General features: G+C 38.5%; 1 protein-coding gene across 1 annotated transcript in view; it reads left to right on the top strand.

Moving 5' to 3' along the window:
• Window positions 1–24,386, top strand: part of TONSL (tonsoku like, DNA repair protein) — a 35,134-nt gene extending 10,748 nt beyond the window's left edge. The window contains exons 4-6 of the mRNA XM_077174515.1: window positions 3,041–3,171; window positions 12,024–12,195; window positions 24,304–24,386. Coding sequence (XP_077030630.1) covers window positions 3,041–3,171 — 131 coding nt within the window. The 3' untranslated portion in view covers window positions 12,024–12,195; window positions 24,304–24,386. The remainder of the gene's footprint in view (window positions 1–3,040; window positions 3,172–12,023; window positions 12,196–24,303) is intronic.
• Window positions 24,387–26,439: the final 2,053 nt, after the last annotated feature.

Genomic DNA, 26,439 nt, shown 5'->3' with positions numbered 1-26,439 from the left:
ACCCCAAATCCCCAATCCCTGCTCCCAAACCCCCAATCCCCGCTCCCAAATCCCCCAAATCCCTAATCCCAAACCCCCAAATCCCCGCTCCCAAATCCCCCAATCCCCGCTCCCAAATCCCCCAAATCCCTAATCCCAAATCCCCCAATCCCCGCTCCTAAATCCCCCAATCCTGGATACCAAATCCCCCAATCCCTGCTCCCCAATCCCCAATTCCCCAATCCCAAATCCCCCAATCCCCGCTCCTAAATCCCCAACCCCAAATCCCAAATCCCCGCTCCCAAATCCCAAATCCCCGCTCCCAAACCCCCCAATCCCTGCTCCCAAATCCCCAAATCCCCGCTCCTAAATCCCCCAATCCCAAATCCCTAAATCCCCAAAATTTCAACCCTAAATCCCTGCTCCCAAATCCCTCAATCCCCGCTCCTAAACCCCCCAAATCCCCGCTCCTAAATCCCCCAACCCCAAATCCCCAATCCCAAATCCCCAATTCCCCAACCCCACACCCCCCAATCCCTGCTCCCAAATCCCCCAATCCCAAATCTCCAAATCCCCAACCCCACACCCCCCAATCCCCGCTCCTAAATCCCCCAAATCCTGGATCCCAAATCCCCAATCCCAAATCCCCAATTCCCCAACCCCAAATCCCCCAATCCCCTGCTCCTAAACCCCAAATCCCCGCTCCTAAATCCCCTAATCCCAGATCCCAAACCCCCAATTCCTGGCTCCCAAATCCCCCAACCCCAAATCCGTAAATCCCCAAAATTTCAACGCCAATCCCTGCTCCCAAACCCCCCAATCCCCGCTCCTAAATCCCCTGATCCTGGATCCCAAACCTCCCAATCCCTGCTCCCAAACCCCCCAATCCTGGATCCCAAATCCCCCAAATCCTGGATCCCAAATCCCCACTCCCCAGTTCCCCAATCCCAAATCCCCAAATCCCCGCTCCCAAATCCCTCAACCCCAAATCTCAAATCTCTGCTCCCAAATCCCCAAATCCCCGCTCCCAAATCCCCCAACCCCGGCTCCCAAATCCCCCCAATCCTGGATCCCAAATCCCCCAACCCCAAACCCCCAAATCTCTGCTCCCAAACCCCCCAATCCCAAATCCCCCAATCCCTGCTCCCAAACCCTGCAATCCCCGCTCCCAAATCCCCCAATCCCAGTTCCCAAACCCCCCGAATCCAAAACCCCCCAACCCCAAATCCCCCAATCCCCGCTCCCAAATCCCCCAATCCCTGCTCCCAAATCCCCAATTCCCCAACCCCACATCCCCCAATCCCTGATCCCAAATCCCCCAAATCCTGGATCCCAAACCCCCCAATCCCCGCTCCTAAATCCCCCAATCCCCGCTCCTAAATCCCCCAAATCCTGGATCCCAAATCCCCAAATCCCCAATCCCAAATCCCCAAATCCCCGCTCCCAAATCCCCCAATCCCCGCTCCCAAACGCCCCAATCCCTGCTCCCAAATCCCCCAAATCCTGGATCCCAAATCCCCAATCCCAAATCTCCAAATCCCCCAACCCCAAACCCCCAAATCTCTGCTCCCAAATCCCCCAATCCCCACTCCTAAATCCCCCAGTCCCCGCTCCCAAACCCCCCAATCCCTGCTCCCAAATCCCTCAACCCCAAATCTCAAATCTCTGCTCCCAAATCCCCCAATCTCTGCTCCCAAATCCCCCAATCCCCGCTCCTAAACCCCCCAAATCCCCGCTCCTAAATCCCCCAACCCCAAATCCCCAATCCCAAATCCCCAATTCCCCAACCCCACACCCCCCAATCCCTGCTCCCAAATCCCCAATCCCAAATCTCCAAATCCCCAATCCCAAACCCCCCAATCCCCGCTCCTAAATCCCCCAAATCCTGGATCCCAAATCCCCAACCCCAAATCCCAAATTCCCCAACCCCAAATCCCCCAATCCCTTCTCCTAAACCCCAAATCCCCGCTCACCAAATCCCCTAATCCCAGATCCCAAACCCCCCAATCCCTGCTCCCAAATCCCCAATTCCTGGCTCCCAAATCCCCCAACCCCAAATCCCTAAATCCCCAAAATTTCAACCCCAAATCCCTGCTCCCAAATCCCCCAATCCTGGATCCCAAACCCCCCAATCCCCCGACCCCAAATCCCCAATTCCCCAATCCCAAACCCCCCAATCCCCGCTCCCAAATCCCCAAATCCCCGCTCCTAATCCCCCAACCCCAAATCCCCCAATCCCCACGCCCAAATCCCCAATCCCTGCTCCCAAATGCCCCAATCCCAAATCCCTAAATCCCCAAAATTTCAACCCCAAATCCCTGCTCCCAAATCCCCCCAATCCTGGATCCCAAATCCCCCAAATCCTGGATCCCAAATCCCTAATCCCAAATCTCCAAATCCCCGCTCCCAAATCCCCCAATCCCTGCTCCCAAATCCCCAACCCCAAATCCCTAAATCCCCAAAATTTCAACCCCAAATCCCTGCTCCCAAATCCCTCAATCCCCGCTCCTAAACCCCCCAAATCCCCGCTCCTAAATCCCCCAACCCCAAATCCCAAATCCCCAATTCCCCAACCCCAAATCCCAAATCCCCAAATCCCTGCTCCCAAATCCCTCAACCCCAAATCTCAAATCTCTGCTCCCAAATCCCCAAATCCCCGCTCCCAAATCCCCCAACCCCAAATCCAAATTCCCGCTCCCAAATCCCCCAATCCCGGCTCCCAAATCCCCCCAATCCTGGATCCCAAATCCCCCAAACCCAAACCCCCAAATCTCTGCTCCCAAACCCCCCAATCCCAAATCCCTCAATCCCCACTCCCAAACCCCCCCAATCCCCGCTCCTAAATCCCCCAATCCTGGATCCCAAAGCCCCCAATCCCTGCTCCCAAACCCCAATCCCCGCTCCTAAACCCCCAATCCCCGCTCCTAAACCCCAAATCCCCGCTCCTAAATCCCCCAAATCCTGGATCCCAAATCCCCAATCCCAAATCCCCAAATCCCTGCTCCCAAATCCCCCAATCCCCGCTCCTAAACCCCCCAATCCCCGCTCCTAAACCCCGCAGGCGCCGTCCCCGTTCGGGAGCTGGCTCAGATGCGGAGCCGCCTCTGCCTCAACCTGGGCCTGGTGCAGGAATCGCTGGGGAACGCCCGGGAAATGCTCCAGGCTGCTCTGGGACAGCCTCCACTGGGCTGAGTATGGGGAAAATCCGGAATTCCGGAATTCTGGGAATGCTGGGAATGCTGGGAAGGGGATTTGGGAGCTTTGGAGGGAGTTTGGGGGATTTGGGAGCGATTTTTGGGGGTTTTGGGGGGGATTTTTTGGGGATTTTTGGGGGTTTTGGGCTGGAATTCGGAGCTTCCAGAGGGAGTTTGGGAGAGGATTTTGGGAGTTTTGAGAGTTTTGGGATTGGATTTGGGGATTTGGGATGGGATTTGGGGAATTTTGGGGATCTGGAATGGATTTTGGGAATTTTGGGAATGCTGGGAATGGGATTTGGGCAGTTTGGGGGCGATTTTTGGGAATTCTGGGGGGGATTTTTGGGGGTTTTGGGCTGGAAATTTGGAGGTTCCAGAGGGAGTTTGGGAGAGGATTTTGGGAGTTTTGAGAGTTTTGGGATTGGATTTGGGGGATTTTGGGATGGGATTTGGGGAATTTTGGGGATCTGGGAATGGATTTTGGGAATTTTGGGAATGCTGGGAATGGGATTTGGGCAGTTTGGGGGCGATTTTTGGGAATTCTGGGGGGGATTTTTGGGGGTTTTGGGCTGGAAAATTTGGAGGTTCCAGAGGGAGTTTGGGAGAGGATTTTGGGAGTTTTGGGATTGGATTTGGGGATTTTGGGATGGGATTTTGGGATTTCTGGGATCTGAGAATGGATTTGGAGAATTTTGGGATTGGTTTTGGGGATTTTGGAAATTTTGGATGGAATTTTGGGCCATTTTGGGGTTGGGGTTTGGGGGTTCCCAGGCTGGGGAAGCCCCGGGAATGCTCCAGGCTGCTCTGGGACAGCCTCCACTGGGCCGAGTACGGGGAAAATCCGGGAATTCGGGAATTCTGGGAATGCTGGGAATGCTGGGAAGGGGATTTGGGAGCTTTGGAGGGAGTTTGGGCGATTTGGGAGCGATTTTGGGGGGTTTTGGGGGGATTTTTTGGGGGATTTTTGGGGGTTTTGGGCTGGAATTTGGAGCTTGGAGAGGGAATTTGGGAGAGGATTTTGGGAGCTCTTGGGAGTTTTGGGATTGGATTTGAGGAATTTTGGGGATCTGGGAATGGATTTGGGGATTTTGGGATTGGGGATTTTAGGAACTTTGGGATTGGATTTTGGGGATTTTGGGGATTTCTGGGATGGAATTTTGGGAATTCTGGGGGTGATTTTTGGGGGTTTTGGGCTGGAATTTGGAGCTTCGAGAGGGAGTTTGGGAGAGGAATTTGGGAGCTCTTGGGAGTTTTTGGGATTGGATTTGGGGATTTTGGGATGGGATTTGAGATTTTGGGAATTCTGGGTTGGGATTTTTAGGAACTTTAGGATTGGATTTTGGAGATTTTGGGATTTTTGGGGTGGAATTTTGGGAATTCTGGAGGCCATTTTTGAGGGTTTTGGGGCTGGAATTTTGAGGTTCCAGTGGGAATTTGGGAGAGGATTTTGGGAGTTTTGGGATTGGATTTGGGGATTTTGGGATGGGATTTTGGGATTTCTGGGATCTGAGAATGGATTTGGTGAATTTTGGGATTGGTTTTTGGGGATTTTGGAAATTTTGGGATAGAATTTTGGGCCATTTTGGGGTTGGGGTTTGGGGGTTCCCAGGCTGGGGAACGCCCGGGAATGCTCCAGGCTGCTCTGGGACAGCCTCCACTGGGCCGAGTACGGGGAAATTCCGGGAATTCCGGGAATTTTGGGAATGCTGGGAATGCTGGGAAGGGGATTTGGGAGCTTTGGAGGGAGTTTGGGGGATTTGGGAGCGATTTTTGAGGGATTTGGGGGGGATTTTTGGGGGGATTTTTGGGGGTTTTGGGCAGGAATTCGGAGCTTCCAGAGGGAGTTTGGGAGAGGATTTTGGGAGCTCTTGGGTGTTTTGGGATTGGATTTGGGGATTTTGGGACGGGATTTGGGAATTTTGGTGATCTGGGAATGAATTTGGGAATTTTGGATTGGATTTTGGGGATTTTGGGGAATTTTGGGATGGAATTTTGGGAATTCTGGGGGGGGATTTTTGGGGGTTTTGAGCTGGAAATTTGGAGCTTGGAGAGGGAGTTTGGGAGAGGATTTTGGGAGTTTTGGGAGTTTTGGGATTGGATTTGGGGAATTTTGGGGATCTGGGAATGGATTTTGGGGATTTTGGGATGGGATTTCAGGAACTTTGGGATGGATTTTGGGGATTTTGGGGAATTCTGGGATTGGATTTTGGGAATTCTGGAGGCCATTTTTGGGGGTTTTGGGCTGGAATTCGGAGCTTCGAGAGGGAGTTTGGGAGAGGATTTTGGGAGTTTTGGGATTGGATTTGGGAATTTTGGGATGGGATTTGGGGAATTTTGGGGATCTGGGATTGGATTTTAGGAACTTTGGGATGGAATTTGGGGATTTTAGGGAATTCTGGGATGGAATTTTGGAAAATTCTGGGGGGGATTTTTGCGGGTTTTGGGCTGGAATTTGGAGGTTCCAGAGGGAATTTGGGAGAGGATTTTGGGAGCTCTTGGGAGTTTTGGGATTGGATTTGGGGATTTTGGGATGGGATTTGGGAATTTTGGGAATTCTGGGTTGGGATTTTAGGAACTTTAGATTGGATTTGGATTTGAGATTTTGGGATTTTTGGGGTGGAATTTTGGGAATTCTGGAGGCCATTTTTGGGGTTTTTGGGCAGGAATTTTGAGGTTCCAGAGGGAATTTGGGAGAGGATTTTGGGAGTTTTGGGAGTTTTGGGATTGGATTTGGGGATTTTGGGATGGGATTTTAGGAATTTTGGGGATCTGGGAATGGATTTGGGGATTTTGGGATTGGATTTTGGGGATTTTGGGATTTTTGGGGTGGAATTTTGGGCCATTTTGGGGTTGGGGTTTGGGGGTTCCCAGGCTGGGGAAGCCCCGGGAATGCTCCAGGCTGCTCTGGGACAGCCTCCACTGGGCCGAGTACGGGGAAAATCCGGGAATTCCGGGAATTTTGGGAATGCTGGGAATGCTGGGAAGGGGATTTGGGAGCTTTGGAGGGAGTTTGGGGGATTTGGGAGCGATTTTTGGGATTTCTGGGGGGATTTTTGGGGGTTTTGGGCTGGAATTTGGAGCTTGGAGAGGGAATTTGGGAGAGGATTTTGGGAGCTCTTGGGAGTTTTGGGATTGGATTTGGGGATTTTGGGATGGGATTTGGGAATTTTGGTGATCTGGGAATGAATTTTGGGAATTTTGGGATTGAATTTTGGGGATTTTGGGGAATTTTGGGATTGGATTTTGGGAATTCTGGGGGGATTTTTGGTGGTTTTGGGCTGGAATTTGGAGGTTCCAGAGGGAGTTTGGGAGAGGATTTTGGGAGCTCTTGGGAGTTTTGGGATTGGATTTGGGGAATTTTGGGATTGGATTTGGGATTTTGGGAATTCTGGGATTGGATTTTAGGAACTTTGGGGTGGATTTTGGGGATTTTGGGGAATTCTGGGATGGATTTTTGGGAATTCTGGGGGGGATTTTTGGTGGTTTTGGGCTGGAATTTGGAGCTTCCAGAGGGAATTTGGGAGAGGAATTTGGGAGCTCTTGGGAGTTTTGGGATTGGATTTGGGGAATTTTGGGATTGGATTTTGGGAATTTTGGGGATCTGGGAATGGATTTTGGGAATTTTGGGGAATGCTGGGAATGGGATTTGGGCAGTTTGGGGGCAATTTTAGGGAATTCTAGGGAGGATTTTTGCGGGTTTTGGGCTGGAAATTTGGAGCTTCAAGAGGGAATTTGGGAGAGGATTTTGGGAGTTTTGGGATTGGATTTGGGGAATTTTGGGGATCTGGGAATGGATTTGGGGATTTTGGGATTGGATTTTAGGAACTTTGGGATTGGATTTTGGGGATTTTGGGATTTCTGGGATGGAATTTTGGGAATTCTGGGGGTGATTTTTGGGGGTTTTGGGCTGGAATTCGGAGCTTGGAGAGGGAGTTTGGGAGAGGATTTTGGGAGCTCTTGGGAGTTTTGGGATTGGATTTGGGGAATCTTGGGATGGAATTTTGTGAGTTTTGGGATTGGGATTTTTGGGATTTTGGGAGTTTTGGGCTTGGAATTTTTTTTTGGAGGATCAGAAATTTGGGAATTCCCATTTTTAGGACCTTTAGGATGAAAATTCCCGGAATTTTCTCCCATTTTCCCCCAGTGCCTCCCAATCCCTGCAGGATCTGGGATGGGAATTTGGGGAATTTTGGGGATTTGGGGATTTTGGGAATTTTGAAGAGAATTTTGGGAGTTTTGGGAATTTGGGAGTTTTGGGATTGGATTTTGGGAATTTTGGAGAGAATTTTGGGAGTTTTGGGATTGGGATTTTTGGAGTTTTGGGGAGTTTTGGGATTGGATTTTGGAGAGAATTTTGTGAGTTTTGGGCTGGGATTTTGGGAATTTGGGAGTTTTGGGATTGGGATTTTGGGAATCTGAGAGGAGATTTTTGGGAATCTGGGATTGGATTTTGGGGGAATTTTGGAGAGAATTTTGGACATTTTTGGGATTGGATTTGGGGAATCTTGGGATTGGGATTTTGGGAGTTTTGGGATTGGAATTTTGGGAGTTTTTGGGAGTTTTGGGATTGGATTTTAGGGAATTTTGAGAGAATTTTGGGAGTTTCGGGACTGGAATTTTTTTTGGAGGATCGGAAATTTGGGAATTCCCATTTTTAGGACCTTTAGGATGAAAATTCCCGGAATTTTCTCCCATTTTCCCCCCAGTGCCTCCCAATCCCTGCAGGATCTGGGATGGGAATTTGGGGAATTTTGGGGATTTTGGGATTTGGGGATTTTGGGAATTTTGAAGAGAATTTTGGGGAGTTTTGGGAATTTGGGAATTTGGGAGTTTTGGGATTGGATTTTGGGAATTTTGGGATGGAATTTTGGGAGTTTTTGGGGAGTTTTGGGATTGGATTTTGGGACTTTTAGAGAGAATTTTGGGAGTTTTGGAATTGGGATTTTGGGAATTTTTGGGAGATTTTGGACGTTTTTGGGATTGGATTTTGGGAATCTTGGGATGGAATTTTGGGAGTTTTTGGGATTGGGATTTTTGGAATTTTGGGAGTTTTGGAATTGGGATTTTGGGAATTTTGGGGAGATTTTGGGGAGTTTTGGGATTGGGGATTTTGGGAGGAGATTTTTGGGAATCTGGGATTGGATTTTGGGGAATTTTGGAGAGAATTTTGGGGGTTTGGGATTGGATTTTGGGAATTTTGGGATTTTGGGAATTTTGGGAGTTTTGGGATTGGATTTTAGGGAATTTTGGAGAGAATTTTGGGAGTTTTGGGATTGGATTTTGGGAGTTTTTGGAGAATTTTGGGAGTTTTGGGATTGGATTTTGGGAGGTGATTTTTGGGAATCTGGGGTTGGATTTTGGGATTTTTTTTTGGAGATTTTTGGGAGTTTTGGGATTGGATTTTGGAAATTTTTTGGAGATTTTTGGGAATCTGGGATTGGAATTTTGTGAGTTTTGGGTTTGGGAATTTTGGATTGGGATTTTGGGAGAATTTTGGGATTTTTGGGATTGGATTTGGGGAATCTTGGGATGGAATTTTGGGACTTTTGGGATTGGATTTGGGGACTTTTGGAGAGAATTTGGGAACTTTTTGGGATTGGATTTTGGGAATCTTGGGATGGAATTTTGGGAGTTTTGGGCTTGGGATTTTTTTCGGGATTGGGATTTGGGGAATTCCCATTTTTTGGCAATCAGGGCTGAGATTTTCCGGAATTTTCTCCCCTTTTCCCCCCAGTGCCTCCCAGTCCCTGCAGGATCTGGGATGGGAATTTGGGGAATTTTGGGGATTTTAGGATTTGGGGATTTTTGGGAATTTTGAGGAGAATTTTTGGAGTTTTGGGAATTTGGGAATTTGGGAGTTTTGGGATTGGATTTTGGGAATTTTTTTGGAGATTTTCGGGAGTTTTGGGATTGGGATTTTTGGGAATTTTGGGAGGAGATTTTTGGGGAATCTGGGATTGGATTTTGGGAATTTTGGGGAGAATTTTGGGAGTTTTTGGGATGGGATTTTGGGAGTTTTTGGGAGAATTTTGGGAGTTTTGGGATTGGATTTGGGGAATCCTGGGATGGAATTTTGGGAGTTTTGGGATTGGGATTTTGGGAGTATTTGGGAGAATTTTGGGAGGTTTGGGATTGGAATTTTTGGGATTTTGGGAGTTTTGAGATTGGAATTTTTTTTGGAGGATTGGAAATTTGGGAATTCCCATTTTTAGGACATTTAGGATGAAAATTCCCGGAATTTTCTCCCCTTTTCCCCCAGTGCCTCCCAGTCCCTGCAGGATCTGGGATGGGAATTTGGGGAATTTGGGAAATTGGGGATTTTTGGGATTGGGAGTTTGGGAATTTTGGGAGTTTTGGGTTTGGGATTTTGGGGAATTTTGGAGATTTCCGGGAGTTTTGGGATTGGGATTTTTTGGGAGTTTTGGGATTGGGATTTTGGGAGAATTTTGGGAGGAGATTTTTGGGAATCTGGGATTGGATTTTGGGAATTTTGAAGAGAATTTGGGGGAATTTTGGAGAGAATTTTGGACACTTTGGGGATTGGATTTGGGGAATCTTGGGATGGAATTTTGGGAGTTTTGGGATTGGATTTGGGAGTTTTTGGGAGAATTTTGGGGAGGTTTGGGATTGGGATTTTTGGGAATTTGGGAGTTTTGGGATGGGATTTTAGGGAATCTTGGGATGGAATTTTGGAAGTTTTGGGATTGGGATTTTTGAGAATTTTGGGAGTTTTGAGATTGGAATTTTTTTGGAGGATTGGAATTTGGGAATTCCCATTTTTAGGACATTTAGGATGAAAATTCCCGGAATTTTCTCCCCTTTTCCCCCAGTGCCTCCCAGTCCCTGCAGGATCTGGGATGGGAATTTGGGGAATCTGGGATTGGATTCTTTGGGAATTTGGGGATTGGGGATTTTTGGGATTGGGAGTTTGGGAATTTTGGGAGTTTTGGGATTGGATTTTGGGACTTTTAGAGAGAATTTTGGGAGTTTTGGAATTGGGATTTTTGGGAATTTTTGGAGATTTTGGGGAGTTTTGGGATTGGGATTTTGGGAGGAGATTTTTGGGAATCTGGGATTGGATTTTGGAATTTTTTGGAGAATTTTGGGAGTTTTTGGGATGGGATTTTGGGAATTTTGGAGAGAATTTTGGACGTTTTTGGAATTGGATCTGGGGAATCCTGGATGGAATTTTGGGAGTTTTGGGATTGGAATTTTTGGGAGAATTTTGGGAGTTTTGGGCTTGGGATTTTTTTCGGGCTTGGGATTTTGGGAATTCCCATTTTTTTGGCAATCAGGGCTGAGATTTTCCGGAATTTTCTCCCATTTTCCCCCAGTGCCTCCCAGTCCCTGGAGGATCTGGGATGGGAATTTGGGGAATTTTGGGGATTTTGGGATTTGGGGATTTTGGGAATTTTGAGGAGAATTTTTGGAGTTTTGGGAATTTGGGAGTTTGGGAGTTTTGGGATTGGATTTTGGGAATTTTTTTGGAGATTTTCGGGAGTTTTGGGATTGGGATTTTTGGGAATTTTGGGAGGAGATTTTTGGGAATCTGGGATTGGATTTTGGGAATTTTGGGGAGAATTTTGGGAGTTTTTGGGATGGGATTTTGGGAGTTTTTGGGAGAAATTTTGGACATTTATGGGATTGGATTTTGGGAATCTTGCGATGGAATTTTGGGAGTTTTGGGATTGGGATTTTTGGGAATCTGAGAGGAGATTTTTGGGAATCTGGGATTGGATTTGGGAATTTTCAAGAGAATTTTGGAGATAATTTTGGACACTTTAGGGATTGGATTTGGGGAATCCTGGGATGGAATTTTGGGAGTTTTGGGATTGGGATTTTTGGGAATTTTTGGGAGAATTTTGGGAGTTTTGGGATTGGATTTTGGGAGGTGATTTTTGGGAATCTGGGATTGCATTTTGGGAATTTTTTGGAGATTTTGGGAATCTGGGATTGGAATTTTGGAGTTTTGGGTTTGGGAATTTTGGGAATTTGGGTTTGGGATTTTGGGAGAATTTTGGGATTTTTGGGATTGGATTTGGGGAATCTTGGGATGGAATTTTGGGAGTTTTGGGATTGGATTTTAGGGAATTTTTGGAGAAAATTTTGTGAGTTTTGGGATTGGATTTGGGGACTTTTGGGATTGGGATTTTGGGAATTTTTGGGAGAATTTTGGGAGTTTTGGGATTTGGGGAATTTTGGAGAGAATTTTGGGATTTTTGGAATTGGATTTGGGGAATCCTGGGATGGAATTTTGGGAGTTTTGGGATTGGATTTTAGGGAATTTTGAGAGAATTTTGGGAGTTTTGAGATTGGAATTTTTTTTGGAGGATCAGAAATTTGGGAATTCCATTTTTAGGATCATTTAGAAGCAAAATTCCCGGAATTTTCTCCCATTTCCCCCCAGTGCCTCCCAGTCCCTGGAGGATCTGGGATGGGAATTTGGGGAATTTTGGGGATTTGGGATTTTTGGGATTGGGAATTTGGGAATCTGAGAGGAGATTTTTGGGAATCTGGGATTGGATTTGGGAATTTTCAAGAGAATTTTGGAGAGAATTTTGGACGTTTTTGGGATTGGATTTTGGGAATCTTGGGATGGAATTTTGGGAGTTTTGGGATTGGGATTTTGGGGAATTTTGGAGAGAATTTTGGACGTTTTTGGGATGGAATTTTGGGAATTTTGGGATGGAATTTTGGGAGTTTTGGGATTTGGATTTTTGGAAATTTTGGAGAAAATTTTGGGAGTTTCGGGACTGGAATTTTTTTTGGAGGATCAGAAATTTGGGAATTCGCCATTTTTAGGACCTTTAGGATGAAAATTCCCGGAATTTTCTCCCATTTTCCCCCCAGTGCCTCCCAGTCCCTGGAGGATCAATTCCGGGCCCACCTGAACCTGGGGCTGCTCCTGCAGCGCTCCCGGGACCTCCAGGGATCCCTGAGGAGCCTCGGCCACGCCCGCGACTGCGCCCGGAAACTCGGGGAGCCCCGGCTGCAGGGGGAGGCCCAGGCCCTCCTGGGACAGGTGAGAACATTCCAGAACATTCCAGAATTTTTGGGGAATTTTTGGGAATTTTTTGGGATTTTTTCGGGGGTTTTTTCGGGGATTTTTTGTGAATTTTTTGCGAATTTTCGCAATTTTTCCGGAATTTTTTTGTGATTTTTTGGGGAGATTTTTGGGAATTTTCAAGAAAATTTTCCTGGTCAATTTGGGGAAATTTTTTGGGATTTTTTGGGGAATTTTTTTTGGATTTTTTACAATTTTTTGCGATTTTTTTGCCATTTTCGCGACATTTTTTAGGAATTTTTTTGGAATTATTAAAATTTTTTCCCAGGATTTCCCCACCATGTACTGAGGTATTTGGGGAATTTGGGGGGGATTTTTTTGGGATTTTTTTGCGAATTTTTTGCAAATTTTCGTGATTTTTTTGTCATTTTTTGGCAGAATTTTTGGGAATTGTTGAGAAATTTTCCTGGTTTTTTTCCACTTTTGATTGGTCAATTTGGGGAAATTTTTTGGAAATTTTTTGGGTTTTTTTTGGAATTTTTTTGCGATTTTTTTTTATTTTTTGGGGAATTTTTTGGGGAATTTTTTTGGGATTTTTTGGGGGATTTTTTTGGGATTTTTTGGGGTTTTTGGGGAATTCCAGGGTCCCTGGGGAGCCCCGGCTGCAGGGGGAGGCCCAGGCCCACCTGGGACAGGTGAGAACATTCCAGAACATTCCAGAACATTCCAGAATTTTTGGGGAATTTTTGGGAATTTTTTGGGATTTTTTTTCGGATTTTTTGGGGATTTTTTAGCGATTTTTTGGGATTTTTTGGAATTTTTTTCTGATTTTTTTGTGATTTTTCTCGAATTTTTTGGCAGAATTTTTGGGGAATTGTTGAGAAATTTTCCTGGTTTTTTCCACTTTTGATTGGGCAATTTGGGGAATTTTTTGGGGAATTTTTGGCGATTTTTTAGCGATTTTTTGGCGATTTTTTGCAATTTTTTGCCATTTTCGCGTCATTTTTTTGGGATTTTCCTGCATTTCTTAAATTTTTTTCCCACCATTTATGAGGGATTTGGGGAATTTTTTGGGGATTTTTTCAGGATTTTTTTGTGAATTTTTTGCAATTTTTTGGGATTTTTTTTGAATTTTTTGTGATTTTTCTGCAATTTTTTGGTCAGGATTTTTGGGGAATTTTCGAAAAATTTTCCTGGATTTTTTCCACTTTTGATTGGGCAATTTGGGGAATTTTTTTAGAATTTTTTGGGGATTTTTTGGGGATTTTTTGGGATTTTTTTTGCGATTTTTTGGGAATTTTTGGGGTCCCTGTGGAGCCGCAACTGCGCTCGGAAACTCGGGGAGCCCCGGCTGCAGGGGGAGGCCCAGGCCCACCTGGGACAGGTGAGAACATTCCACAACATTCCACAACATTCCAGAATTTTTGGGGAATTTTTTGGGAATTTTTTTGGATTTTTTCGGGTTTTTTTTGGGAATTTTTTGGGATTTTTTTGGATTTTTTGTGATTTTTCTGCAATTTTTTTGTCAGGATTTTTGGGGAATTTTCGAGAAATTTTCCTATTTTATTTCCACTTTTGATTGGGCAATTCGGGGAAATTTTTTGGGGAATTTTTTGGGATTTTTTTTGGGAATTTTTTGCGATTTTTTTGGGGATTTTTTGGGAATTTTTGGGGTCCCTGTGGAGCCCCGGCTGCAGGGGGAGGCCCAGGCCCACCTGGGACAGGTGAGAACATTCCACAACATTCCAGAACATTCCAGAATTTTTGGGGAATTTTTGGGAATTTTTTTCGGATTTTTTCAGGGATTTTTGTAAATTTTTTGCAAATTTTTTGCAAATTTTTTGCAAATTTTCGCGATTTTTTTTGTCATTTTTTTTGCCAGAATTTTTGGGAATTTTCAAGAAATTTTCCTATTTTATTTCCACTTTTGATTGGGCAAATTTGGGGAAATTTCTTGGGATTTTTTTTTGGAATTTTTTGGCGATTTTTTGGCCTATTTTTTTTGCCATTTTCGCGTCATTTTTTTGGGAATTTTTCTGCATTTTTAAAAATTTTTTCCCAGGATTTCCCCACCATTTATTGAGGGGTTTGGGGAATTTTTGGGGAATTTTTTGGGATTTTTTGGGGAATTTTTTGGGGGATTTTTTGCGAATTTTTTACGAATTTTCGCGATTTTTTTTGTAATTTTTTTGGCAGAATTTTTGGGAATTTTCAAGAAATTTTCCTGGATTTTTTCCACTTTTGATTGGGCAATTTGGGGAATTTTTTAAAGAATTTTTTGGGATTTTTTTGGGAATTTTGTGGGATTTTTTACAATTTTTTGTGATTTTTTTGGGATTTTCCTGCATTTTTTAAAATTTTTTCCCAGGGTTTTCCCACCATTTATTGAGGGATTTGGGGAATTTTTTGGAGAATTTTTGGGGATTTTTTTGGGATTTTTTTTGGGTTTTTTCGGGTTTTTTTTCGGGCATTTTTTGTGAATTTTTTACGAATTTTCGCGATTTTTTTGTACTTTTTTTGGCAGAATTTTTGGGAATTTTCTAGAAATTAAATTTTCCTGGGTTTTTTCCACCTTTGATTGGTCAATTTGGGGAATTTTTTAGGAATTTTTTGGGGATTTTTTAGAATTTTTTGGCGATTTTTTACAATTTTTTGTGATATTTTTGCCATTTTCGCGTCATTTTTTGGAAGTTTTCTGCATTTTAAAATTTTTTTCCCAGGATTTTCCCACCATTTATTGAGGGATTTGGGAATTTTTGGGAATTTTTTGGGATTTTTTGGAGTTCTTTGGGGGATTTTTTGCGAATTTTTTACGAATTTTCGCGATTTTTTTGTCTTTTTTTTTGGCAGAATTTTTGGGAATTTTCTAGAAATTTTCCTGGTATTTTTCCAGTTTTGATTGGGCAATTTGGGGAAATTTTTTAGAATTTTTTTGCGATTTTTTTGGGATTTTTTTGGAATTTTTTTGGATTTTTTACAATTTTTTGCGATTTTTCGCAATTTCGCAACATTTTTTAGGAATTTTTTTGGAATTATTAAAATTTTTTCCCAGGATTTCCCCACCATTTATTGAGGGATTTGGGGAATTTTGGGGAATTTTTTGGGATTTTTCGGGGTTTTTTCGGGGATTTTTTGTGAATTTTTTGCAAATTTTCGCAATTTTTCCGGAATTTTTTTGTGATTTTTTGGGCAGATTTTTGGGAATTGTGTAGAAATTTTCCTGTTTTTTTACCACTTTTGATTGGGGAATTTGAGGAATTTTTGGGGAAATTTTTTGGATTTTTTTGGGATTTTTGTGGGATTTTTTACAATTTTTTGCGATTTTTTTTGGGGATTTTCCTGCATTTAAAAAATTTTTTCCCAGGGTTTTCCCACCATTTATTGAGGGATTTGGGGAATTTTTTGGGGAATTTTTGGGATTTTTTTTTGGTTTTTTCGGTTTTTTCGGGAATTTTTGTGATTTTTTTGCGAATTTTTTGTAATTTTTTGGCAGATTTTTTGGGAATTTTCGAGAAATTTTCCTGGATTTTTCCACTTTTGATTGGGCAATTTGAGGAATTTTTTGGGGAAATTTTTGGGAATTTTGGAGATTTTTTTTGGGATTTTTGGGCATTTTTTACGATTTTTTTGCCATTTTTGCATCATTTTTTTTTGGATTTTCCTACATTTTTAAAATTTTTTTCCCACCATTTATTGAGGGATTTGGGGAATTTTTTGGACTTTTTTGGGGTTTTTTTGGGTTTTTTTTGTGAATTTTTTGGGATTTTTTTTTTGATTTTTTGTGATTTTTCTGCAATTTTTTGTCAGGATTTTTGGGGAATTTTTGAGAAATTTTCCTGGTTTTTTTTACCACTTTTGATTGGGCAATTTGGGGAATTTTTTGGAATTTTTTTGGATTTTTTGGCGATTTTTTTGCAATTTTCGCGACATTTTTTAGGAATTTTTTGGGAATTTTAAAATTTTTTTCCCAGGATTTTCCCACCATTTATTGAGGGATTTGGGGAATTTTTTTGGAATTTTTGGGAAATTTTTGGATTTTTTCAGGATTTTTTGGGGTTTTTTTTGTGATTTTTTTGTCATTTTTTTGCGATTTTTGGTGAATTTTTGGCAAATTTTTTGGGATTTTTTGAGATTTCCCAAGTGGTTTTTGACTGATTAAATATTTTCAGAATTTGGGGATTTTATGGAAAATTTGGGGAATTTTTTTAGGAATTTTTTTGCTTTTTTTTGGAAAATTTTTGTGATTTTTTTGTAATTTTTTCTAATTTTTTTGCAGATTTTTTGGGGGAATTTCTAGAAATTTTCCTGGATTTTTCCTGGAATTTTCTAGAATTTTTCCACTTTTGATTGGTTATTTTAGGGAATATTTGGAATTTTTTTAGAACTTTTTTTGGGGATTTTTTTGGGAATTTTTAGTGAATTTTTGTAATTTTTTGTCTATTTTTTTTGCTGATTTTTTGCTATATTTGTAATTATTAAAATATTTTCCTGGTGTTTTTTGACTCCACAGATATTTCTAAAATTTTAGGAATTTATGGAAAATTTGTGAAATTTTTTCAGATTTTTCTGGGAATTTTTTTCCTTTTTTTTTGATTTTTTGCAAATTTTTGTGATTTTTTTTTGTAATTTTTTCTAATTTTTTTGCAGATTTTTTTGGCAATTTTCTAGAAATTTTCCTGGTGTTTTTTCACTTTTTATTGGGAAATTTTTGGAATTTTTGGAATTTTTTAAGAACTTTTTTGGGAAAATATTTTGGAATTTTTGGAATTTTTTAGCGTTTTTTCCCAATTTTTTGGGGAATTTTTTGTCATTTTTTTGTGATTTTTTTTCCAAATTTTTTAGGATTTTACCAGTGGTTTTTTGACTGTTCAGGTATTTGTAGAATTTTGGAAATTTAGGGATTTTTTGGGGGAATTTTTGGGAATTTTTGGGGATTTTTTGGGGATTTTTTCTTATTTTTTCTGGATTTTTTGGTGATTTTTTGGTGATTTTTTGGCAATTTCCTGGTGGTTTTTGACTCCTTTCCTATTTCTAAAATTTTGGGAATAATCAAGAAAATTTGGGATTTTTTTTTGGAACTTTTTGTGCTTTGTAGGGATTTTTTGGGTTTTTTTGCGTTTTTTTTTTAATTTTTAAGTGATTTTTTTGGTGATTTTTTTTTTGCTATTTTGGAAATTTTTTTTATTTTAAAAATGGGAATTTTTGCAATTTTTTGGGAATTTTTTTGGTGATTTTTTACAATTTTGGTGACTTTTTTTAGGGATTTTCTTGACATTTTTCAGGATTTTCTTTGGGTTTTCTCAATTTTTGTTGAGAGATTTCTGGAATTTTGGGGATTTTCCCACATTTTTGGGGTTTGGGAGGGAATTTCAGGAATTTTTTGATAATTCCATGGAATTCTTTGGTAATTTTGGATTTTTTTAAATTTATTTTTTTGAGTTTTGGGATTTTTTTTCTGGAATTTCAGGATTTTTTCCCATAATTCCATGGAAATTTTGGGGGGGAATATTTTGATAATTCCACGGAATTTTTTCTTGTAATTTTGGATTTTTTTTCCATAATTCCATGGAATTTTTCCTTGTAATTTTAGGATTTTTTTTCCTGGAATTCTGGATTTTTCCATCATTCCATGGATTTTATTTTGTAATTTTGGGGGGTTTTTTTGAGTTTTGGGATTTTTTTCCCTGGAATTTCTGGATTTTTTCCACAATTCCATGGAATTTTCTCTTGTAATTTTGGGGTTTTTTTGGGTAAATTTTGGGATTTTTTCTGGTAAATTTTGGGATTTTTTTTGTGGTAAATTTTGGGATTTTTTTCCCTGGAATTTCTGGATTTTTTCCATAATTCCATAGAAATTTTTTCATGTAATTTTGGGATTTTTTTTGTAAATTTTGGGATTTTTTTTTGGTAAATTTTGGGATTTTTTCTCTGGAATTTCCAGATTTTTCCCCACAATTCCATGGAATTTTTTCTTGTAATTTTAGGATTTTTTTGGTAAATTTTGGGATTTTTTTTCCATAATTCCATGGAATTTTTTCCTGTAATTTTGGGATTTTTTTCCAGGAATTTTAGGATTTTTCCCCATAATTCCATAGAAATTTTTTCATGTAATTTTGGGATTTTTTTTTCCTGGAATTTCTGGATTTTTTCCATCATTCCATGGATTTTATTTTGTAATTTTTGGGGGTTTTTTTGAGTTTTGGGATTTTTTTCCCTGGAATTTCGGATTTTTTTCCATAATTCCATGGAATTTTTCCTTGTAATTTTGGTGGGTTTTTTTGGTAAATTTGGGATTTTTTTGTTGTAAATTTTGGGATTTTTTTGTGGTAAATTTTGGGATTTTTTTTCTCTGGAATTTCCGGATTTTTCCCCACAATTCCATGGAATTTTCCCTTGTAATTTTGGGATTTTTTTTTGGGTAATTTTGGGATTTTTTTTTGGCAAATTTTGGGATTTTTTTCTGGTAAATTTTGGGATTTTTTTCCCTGGAATTTCGGGATTTATTCCCATAATTCCATGGAATTTTTTCTTGTAATTTTGGATTTTTTCCCTGGAATTTCAGGATATTTTTTTGATAATTCCATAGAATTTTTCCTTGTAATTTTGGGATTTTTTTTGGTAAATTTTGGGATTTTTTCCCGGAATTTCTGGATTTTTTCCCACAATTCCATGGAATTTTCCCTTGTTATTTTGGGATTTTTTTGGTAAATTTTAGGATTTTTTTTGGTAAATTTTGGGAATTTTTTTTGTGGAATTTTTGGGATTTTTTTCTGGTAAATTTTGGGATTTTTTGCATAATTCCATTGAATTTTTCCTTGTAATTTTGGGATTTTTTTCTGGTAAATTTTGGGATTTTTTTCCCTGGAATTTCGGGATTTATTCCCATAATTCCATTGAATTTTTCTTGTAATTTTGGGATTTTTTTGGTAAATTTTGGGATTTTTTGTGGTAAATTTTGGGATTTTTTCCTGGAATTTCAGGATTTTTTTGATAATTCCATGGAATTTTTTCTTGTAATTTTGGGATTTTTTTCTGGAATTTCAGTATTTTTTCCAGAATTCCATGGAATTTTTTGTAATTTTGGGATTTTTTTCTGGAATTTCCGGATTTTTTCCTGTAATTCCATAGAATTTTTTCTTGTAACTTTGAGGTTTTTTTATTTTTGAGTTTTGGGAGTTTTTTGGTGGAATTTCAGGATTTTTTTTCCATAATTCCATGAAATTTTTTTTTATAATTTGGGATTTTTTTCCTGGAATTTCAGGATTTTTTTGATAATTCCATGGAATTTTGGGGTTGAATTTTTTGATAATTCCATGGAATTTTCTCTTCTAATTTTGGGATTTTTTCCAGGAATTTCAGGATTTTTTCCCATAATTCCATTGATTTTTTTCTTGTAATTTTGGGATTTTTTGTGGTAAATTTTGGGATTTTTTTTTTTGTAAATTTGGGGATTTTTTTCTGGTAAATTTTGTGATTTTTTTCCTGGAATTTCCGATTTTTTTCCATAATTCCATGGAAATTTTTTTGTAATTTTGGGATATTTTTTTGGTAATTTTGGGATTTTTTTTTGGTAAATTTTGAGATTTTTTTTCCCTGGAATTTCGGGATTTATTCCCATAATTCCATTGAATTTTTTCCTAGAATTTCCAGATTTTTTTCCATAATTCCATGGAATTTTTTTTGGTAATTTTGGGGGGTTTTTTTCTTTCTTTTTTGGTAAATTTTGGGATTTTTGTTCTGGAATTTCCAGATTTTTTTCCATAATTCCATGGAATTTTGCTTGTAATTTTGGGATTTTTTATTCTTTTTTTTTGTAATTTTGGGTTTATTTTTTTTTGATAATTCCATGGAATTTGGGGGTGGAATTTTTGATAATTCCATGGATTTTTTTTTGTAATTTTGGGAATTTTTTTGGTAAATTTTGGGATTTTTTCTCTGGAATTTCCGGATTTTTCCCCACAATTCCATTGAATTTTTCCTTGTAATTTTGGGATTTTTTTGGTAAATTTTGGGATTTTATTTTGGTAAATTTTGGGATTTTTTTCCCACAATTCCATTGAATTTTTCCTTGTAATTTTGGGATTTTTTGGTAAATTTTGGGATTTTTTTGTGGAATTTTTGGGAATTTTTTCTGGTAAATTTTGGGATTTTTTTCCCTGGAATTTTGGGATTTATTCCCATAATTCCATTGAATTTTTTCTTGTATTTTTGGTATTTTTTTGGTAAATTTTGGGATTTTTTTTTGGTAAATTTTGGGACTTTTTTTGTGGAATTTCAGGATTTTTTTTCCATAATTCAATAGAATTTTTTTCTTGTTATTTTGGGATTTTATTGTGGTAAATTTTGGGATTTTATTGTGGTAAATTTTGGGATTTTTTTCCCTTGAATTTCGGGATTTTTTTCCATAATTCCATGGAATTTTCCCTTGTAATTTTGGGATTTTTTATTCTTTTTTTTTTTTGTAATTTTGGGTTTATTTTTTTGATAATTCCATGGAATTTGGGGGTGGGAATTTTGATAATTCCATGGATTTTTTTTGTAATTTTGGGATTTTTTGTGGTAAATTTTGGGAATTTTTTCTGGTAAATTTTGGGATTTTTTTCTCTGGAATTTCCGGATTTTTCCCCACAATTCCATAGAATTTTCCCTTGTAATTTTGGGATTTTTTTTCTGGTAAATTTTGGGATTTTTTTTTGGCAAATTTTGGGAATTTTTTCTTGCAATTTGGGATTTTTTTCCCTGGAATTTTGGGATTTATTCCCATAATTCCATTGAATTTTTTCTTGTTATTTTGGATTGTTTTTGGTAAATATTTGGATTTTTTTTCCTGGAATTCCATGGAATTTTTTCTTGTAATTTTGGGATTTTTTATTGTGGGTAAATTTTGGGAATTTTTTCTGGTAAATTTTGGGAATTTTCCCCAGGAATTTCGGGATTTATTCCCATAATTCCATGGAATTTTTTCTTGTAATTTTGGGAATTTTTTGTGGTAAATTTTGGGATTTTTTCCCTGGAATTTCAGGATTTTTTTCCCACAATTCCATAGAATTTTTTCTTGCAATTTTGGGATTTTTGTGGTAAATTTTGGGATTTTTTTTTTAATATATTTGGGATTTTTGTTCTGGAATTTCAGGATTTTTTTCCATAATTCCATAGAATTTTTCTTTATAATTTTGGGATGTTTTTGTAATTTTTGGGTTTTTTTCCCCTGGAATTTTGGGATTTTTTTCCAAAATTCCATAGAATTTTTTTTGTAATTTTGGGATTTTTGTAATGGAATTTTAGGATTTTTTTTGATAATTCCATGGAATTTTGGGGGGGAATTTTTTGATAATTCCACGGAATTTTTTCTTGTAATTTGGGGATTTTTTTTGGTAAATTTTGGGATTTTTTTCCATAATTCCATGGAATTTTTCCTTGTAATTTTGGGATTTTTTTTCTGGAATTTCAGTATTTTTCCCAGAATTCCATGGAATTTTTCCTTGTAATTTTGGGGATTTTTTTCTGGAATTTCCGGATTTTTTCCCGTAATTCCATAGAATTTTTTCTTGTAACTTTGAGGTTTTTTTATTTTTGAGTTTTGGGATTTTTTTGGTGGAATTTCAGGATTTTTTTCCCATAATTCCATGGATTTTTTTTTGGTAATTTTGGGGTTTTTTTTCCCTGGAATTTCAGGATTTTTTTTCCATAATTCCATAGAATTTTTCCATAGAATTTTTGGTAAATTTTGGGATTTTTTTCCATAATTCCATGGAAATTTTTTTTTTTGTAATTTTGGGATTTTTTTTCTGGAATTTCAGGGGGTTTTTTTTGATAATTCCATGAAATTTTGGGGAGGATTTTTTTTTATAATTCCATGCAATTTTAGGGGTGGAATTTTTCCTTGCATTTTTGGGATTTTATTGTGGTAAATTTTGGGATTTTATTGTGGTAAATTTTGGGATTTTTTTTTGGGTAAATTTTGGGATATTTTTTGTAAATTTGGGATTTTTTTTGGGTAAATTTTGGGAATTTTCCCCAGGAATTTCGGGATTTATTCCCATAATTCCATGGAATTTTTTTTGTAATTTTGGGATTTTTTTCCATAATTCCATGGAATTTTTTGTGGTAATTTTGGGAATTTTTTGTGGTAAATTTTGGGATTTTTTCCCTGGAATTTCCTTATTTTTCCCCACAATTCCATAGAATTTTTCCTTGTAATTTTGGGATTTTTTTTGGTAAATTTTGGGGTTTTTTTGTGGAATTTTTGGGATTTTTTTCTGGTAAATTTTGGGATTTTTTCCCTGGAATTTCCAGATCTTTTTCCATAATTCCATGGAAATTTTTTTGTAATTTTGGGATTTTTTTTTTGGTAAATTTGGGGATTTTTTTCCAGGAATTTCAGGATTTTTTTTGATAATTCCATGGAATTTTTTCTTGCAATTTTGGGGTTTTTTCCCTGGAATTTCAGGATTTTTTTTGATAATTCCATGGAACTTTTTCTTGCAATTTTGGGATTTTATTTGGTAATTTTGGGATTTTTTTGTGTAAATTTTGGGATTTTTTTGGGGTAAATTTCGGGATTTTTTTCCATAATTCCATAGAATTTTTTCTTGTAATTTTGGGATTTTTTTCCATAATTCCATCGAATTTTTCCTTGTAATTTTGGGAATTTTTTGTGGTAAATTTTGGGATTTTTTCCCTGGAATTTCCTTATTTTTCCCCACAATTCCATAGAATTTTCCCTTGTAATTTTGGGATTTTTTTTGGTAAATTTTGGGATTTTTGTTCTGGAATTTCAGGATTTTTTTCCCTGGGAATTTCGGGATTTTTTCCCATAATTCCATGGATTTTTTTCTTGTAATTTTGGGGTTTTTTCCCTGGAATTTCAGGGTATTTTTTTGATAATTCCATGGAATTTTTTCTTTTAATTTTGGGATTTTTTCCCATAATTCCATGGAAATTTTTTTGTAATTTTGGGATATTTTATCTTGGTAAATTTTGGGATTTTTTTCCTGGAATTTCAGGATTTTTTTTTGATAATTCCATGGAATTTTTTCTTGTAATTTTGGGATTTTTTGTGGTAAATTTTGGGATTTTTTTTTTGTAAATTTGGGGATTTTTTTCTGGTAAATTTTGTGATTTTTTTCCCTGGAATTTCAGGATTTTTTTTCCATAATTCCATAGAATTTTTTCTTGTAATTTTGGGAATTTTTTTAACATTTTTCCTTTTTTTTTGACTTTTTGGAATTTTTCCTGGAATTTCAGGATTTTTTTTTCCATAACTCCATGGAATTTTTTTGGTAATTTTGGGGGGTTTTTTTCTTTCTTTTTTGGTAAATTTTGGGATTTTTGTTCTGGAATTTCCAGATTTTTTTCCATAATTCCATGGAATTTTTCGTGGTAAATTTTGGGATTTTTCTTGTAATTTTGGGATTTTTTTTCTCGAATTTCTGGATTTTTTTCCAAAATTCCATAGAATTTTCTTTTGTAATTTTGGGATTTTTTTTGGTAAATTTTGGGATTTTTCCCCTGGAATTTTGGGATTTTTTTTCCATAATTCCATAGAATTTTTTTTGTAATTTTGGGATTTTTGTAATGGAATTTTAGGATTTTTTTTGATAATTCCATGGAATTTTGGGGGGGAATTTTTTGATAATTCCACGGAATTTTTTCTTCTAATTTTGGGATTTTTTTGGTAAATTTTGGGATTTTTTTTGCAAATTTCGGGATTTTTTTTCTGGTAAATTTGGGATTTTTTTTGCAAATTTTGGGATTTTTTCTGGTAAATTTTGGGATTTTTTGGGGTAATTTTGGGAATTTTTGTGGTAAATTTTGGGATTTTTTTTTGGCAAATTTTGGGAATTTTTTCCCTGGAATTTCGGGATTTTTTCCCGTAATTCCATTGAATTTTTTCTTGTAATTTTGGGATTTTTTTCCATAATTCCATAGAATTTTCTTTTGTAATTTTGGGAATTTTTTCTGGTAAATTTTGGGAATTTTTTTTGGTAAATTTTGGGATTTTTTTTTGTAAATTTGGGATTTTTTTGGGGTAAATTTTGGGAATTTTTTCTGGTAAATTTTGGGCTTTTTCCCCAGGAATTTTGGGATTTGTTTTGGGCTCTCTGATCCCCATTTCCCCTGCAGGTGCTGCTGTCCCTGGGGGATTTCGAGGGCGCCCGGCGGGCGCTGAGCCGGGCCCTGAGCCTGGGACAGACGGACAGAGCGGACGGACAGAGAGCCCGGCACGGCCTGAGGCACGGTCAGTGCAGCCAGGGGCAAAACAAGGGCAAAAAATGGAAAAAAGTGGGGCTGAAATGGGGATAAAAGGGCAAAAAATGGAAAAAAATGGAAAAAAATGGGGCTAAAAGGGCAAAAAATGGGGGTAAAATGGCAAAAAATGGAAAAAAATGGCACTAAAAAAGGGCAAAAAATGGGGGTAAAATGGCAAAAAATGGAAAAAAATGGGGCTGAAAGGGCAAATAATGGGGCAAAAATGGCAAAAAATGGGGCAAAAATTGGGTTAAGAGGGCAAAAAATGGCAAAAAAAGGCACCAAAATGGGGCCAAAATGGGGCTAAAATGGCAAAAAGTGGGGGTAAACCAGCAAAAAGAAAAAGGCAAAAAATGGGGCTAGAATTGCTAAAATGGCAAAAAATGGCACCAAAATGGGGGCAAAAAGGGCAAAAAATGGGGCTAAAATGGCACTAAAATGGGGGTAAAAGGGCAAAAAATGGCACCAAAATGCAAAAAAAACCGGCAAAAAATGGCACCAAAATGGGGCTAAAAATGGCACCAAAATGGGGGTAAAAGGGCAAAAAATGGGGATAAAATCGGGATAAAAGGGCAAAACATGGCATCAAAATGGGGCTAAAATGGCAAAAAAAGAGCACCAAAATGCAAAAAAGGGCACAAAATGGCACCAAAATGGGACTAAAATGGCCAAAAATGGCAAAAAATGGGGCTAAAATTGCAAAAAATGGCAAAAAATGGGCAAAAAGTGGCACCAGAATGGGGCTAAAAGGGCAAAAAATGGGGATAAAATGGGGATAAAGGGGCAAAACATGGCATCAAAATGGGGCAAAAATGGCAAAAAATGGGGCTAAAATGGCAAAAAGTGGCACCAAAATGGGGCTAAAATAGCAAAAAATGGCAAAAAATGGGGTAAAATGGCCAAAAATGGCACCAAAATGGGGCTGAAAGGGCAAAAAATGGCACCAAAATGGGGGTAAAATTGCAAAAAATGGCAAAAAATGGGCAAAAATGGCACCAGAATGGGGAGAAAAGGGCAAAAAATGGGGATAAAATCGGGATAAAGGGGCAAAACATGGCATCAAAATGGGGCTAAAATGGCAAAAAGTGGCACCAAAATGGGGCTAAAAGGGAAAAAATGGCACCAAAATGGGGGGAAATGGCAAAAAAAAGGGCAAAAAATGGGGCTAAAAGGGCAAAAAATGGCAGCAAAATGCAAAAAAAAGGGCAAACATGGCACTAAAATGGGGCTAAAATGGCAAAAAAAGCGCAAAAAGTGGCACCAAAATGGTGGTAAAAAGGGCAAAAAATGGCATCAAAATGGGGCGAAAAGGGCAAAAAATGGCAGCAAAATGGGGGTAAAAGGGCAAAAAAATGGGGCAAAAATGGGAGTAAAAGGGCAAAAAATGGCAGCAAAATGGGGGTAAAATGGCAAAAAAATGGCACCAAAATGGGGCTAAAAGGGAAAAAAATGGCACCAAAATGGGGCTAAAAGGGAAAAAATGGCACCAAAATGGGGCTAAATTTGCAAAAAATGGCACTAAAATGGGGGTAAAATGGCAAAAAATGGCAGCAAAATGGGGATAAAAGGGCAAAAAAATGGCAAAAAATGGGGGTAAAAGGGAAAAAAGTGGCACCAAAATGGGGCTGAAAGGACAAAAATAGCAAAAAATGGGGCTGAAAGGGCAAAAAGTGGCACTAAAATACAAAAAAAAGACAAAAAATGACAGCAAAATGGGGCTAAAATAGAAAAAATGGCACTAAAATGGGGCGAAAAGGGCAAAAAATGGGGCTAAAAGGGAAAAAAATTGGCACCAAAATGGGGCTAAAATTGCTGAAAATGGCACTAAAATGGAACCAAAAAGGGCAAAAAACGGGGCCAGAATGGGGCTAAAACGGAAAAAATGGCAGCAAAATTGCAAAAAAAGGACAAAAAATGGCAGCAAAAGGGCAAAAAATGGCAGCAAAATGGGGGTAAAATGGCAAAAAAAGGAACCAAAATGGGGCTAAAAGGGCAAAAAATGGGGGTAAA

This window comes from Agelaius phoeniceus, chromosome 1, assembly GCF_051311805.1.
Source record: "Agelaius phoeniceus isolate bAgePho1 chromosome 1, bAgePho1.hap1, whole genome shotgun sequence".
Classification (NCBI taxonomy): domain Eukaryota; kingdom Metazoa; phylum Chordata; class Aves; order Passeriformes; family Icteridae; genus Agelaius; species Agelaius phoeniceus.
Note: the sequence above shows the minus strand (reverse complement) of the source record. Positions and strands in the feature narration are given on the sequence as shown.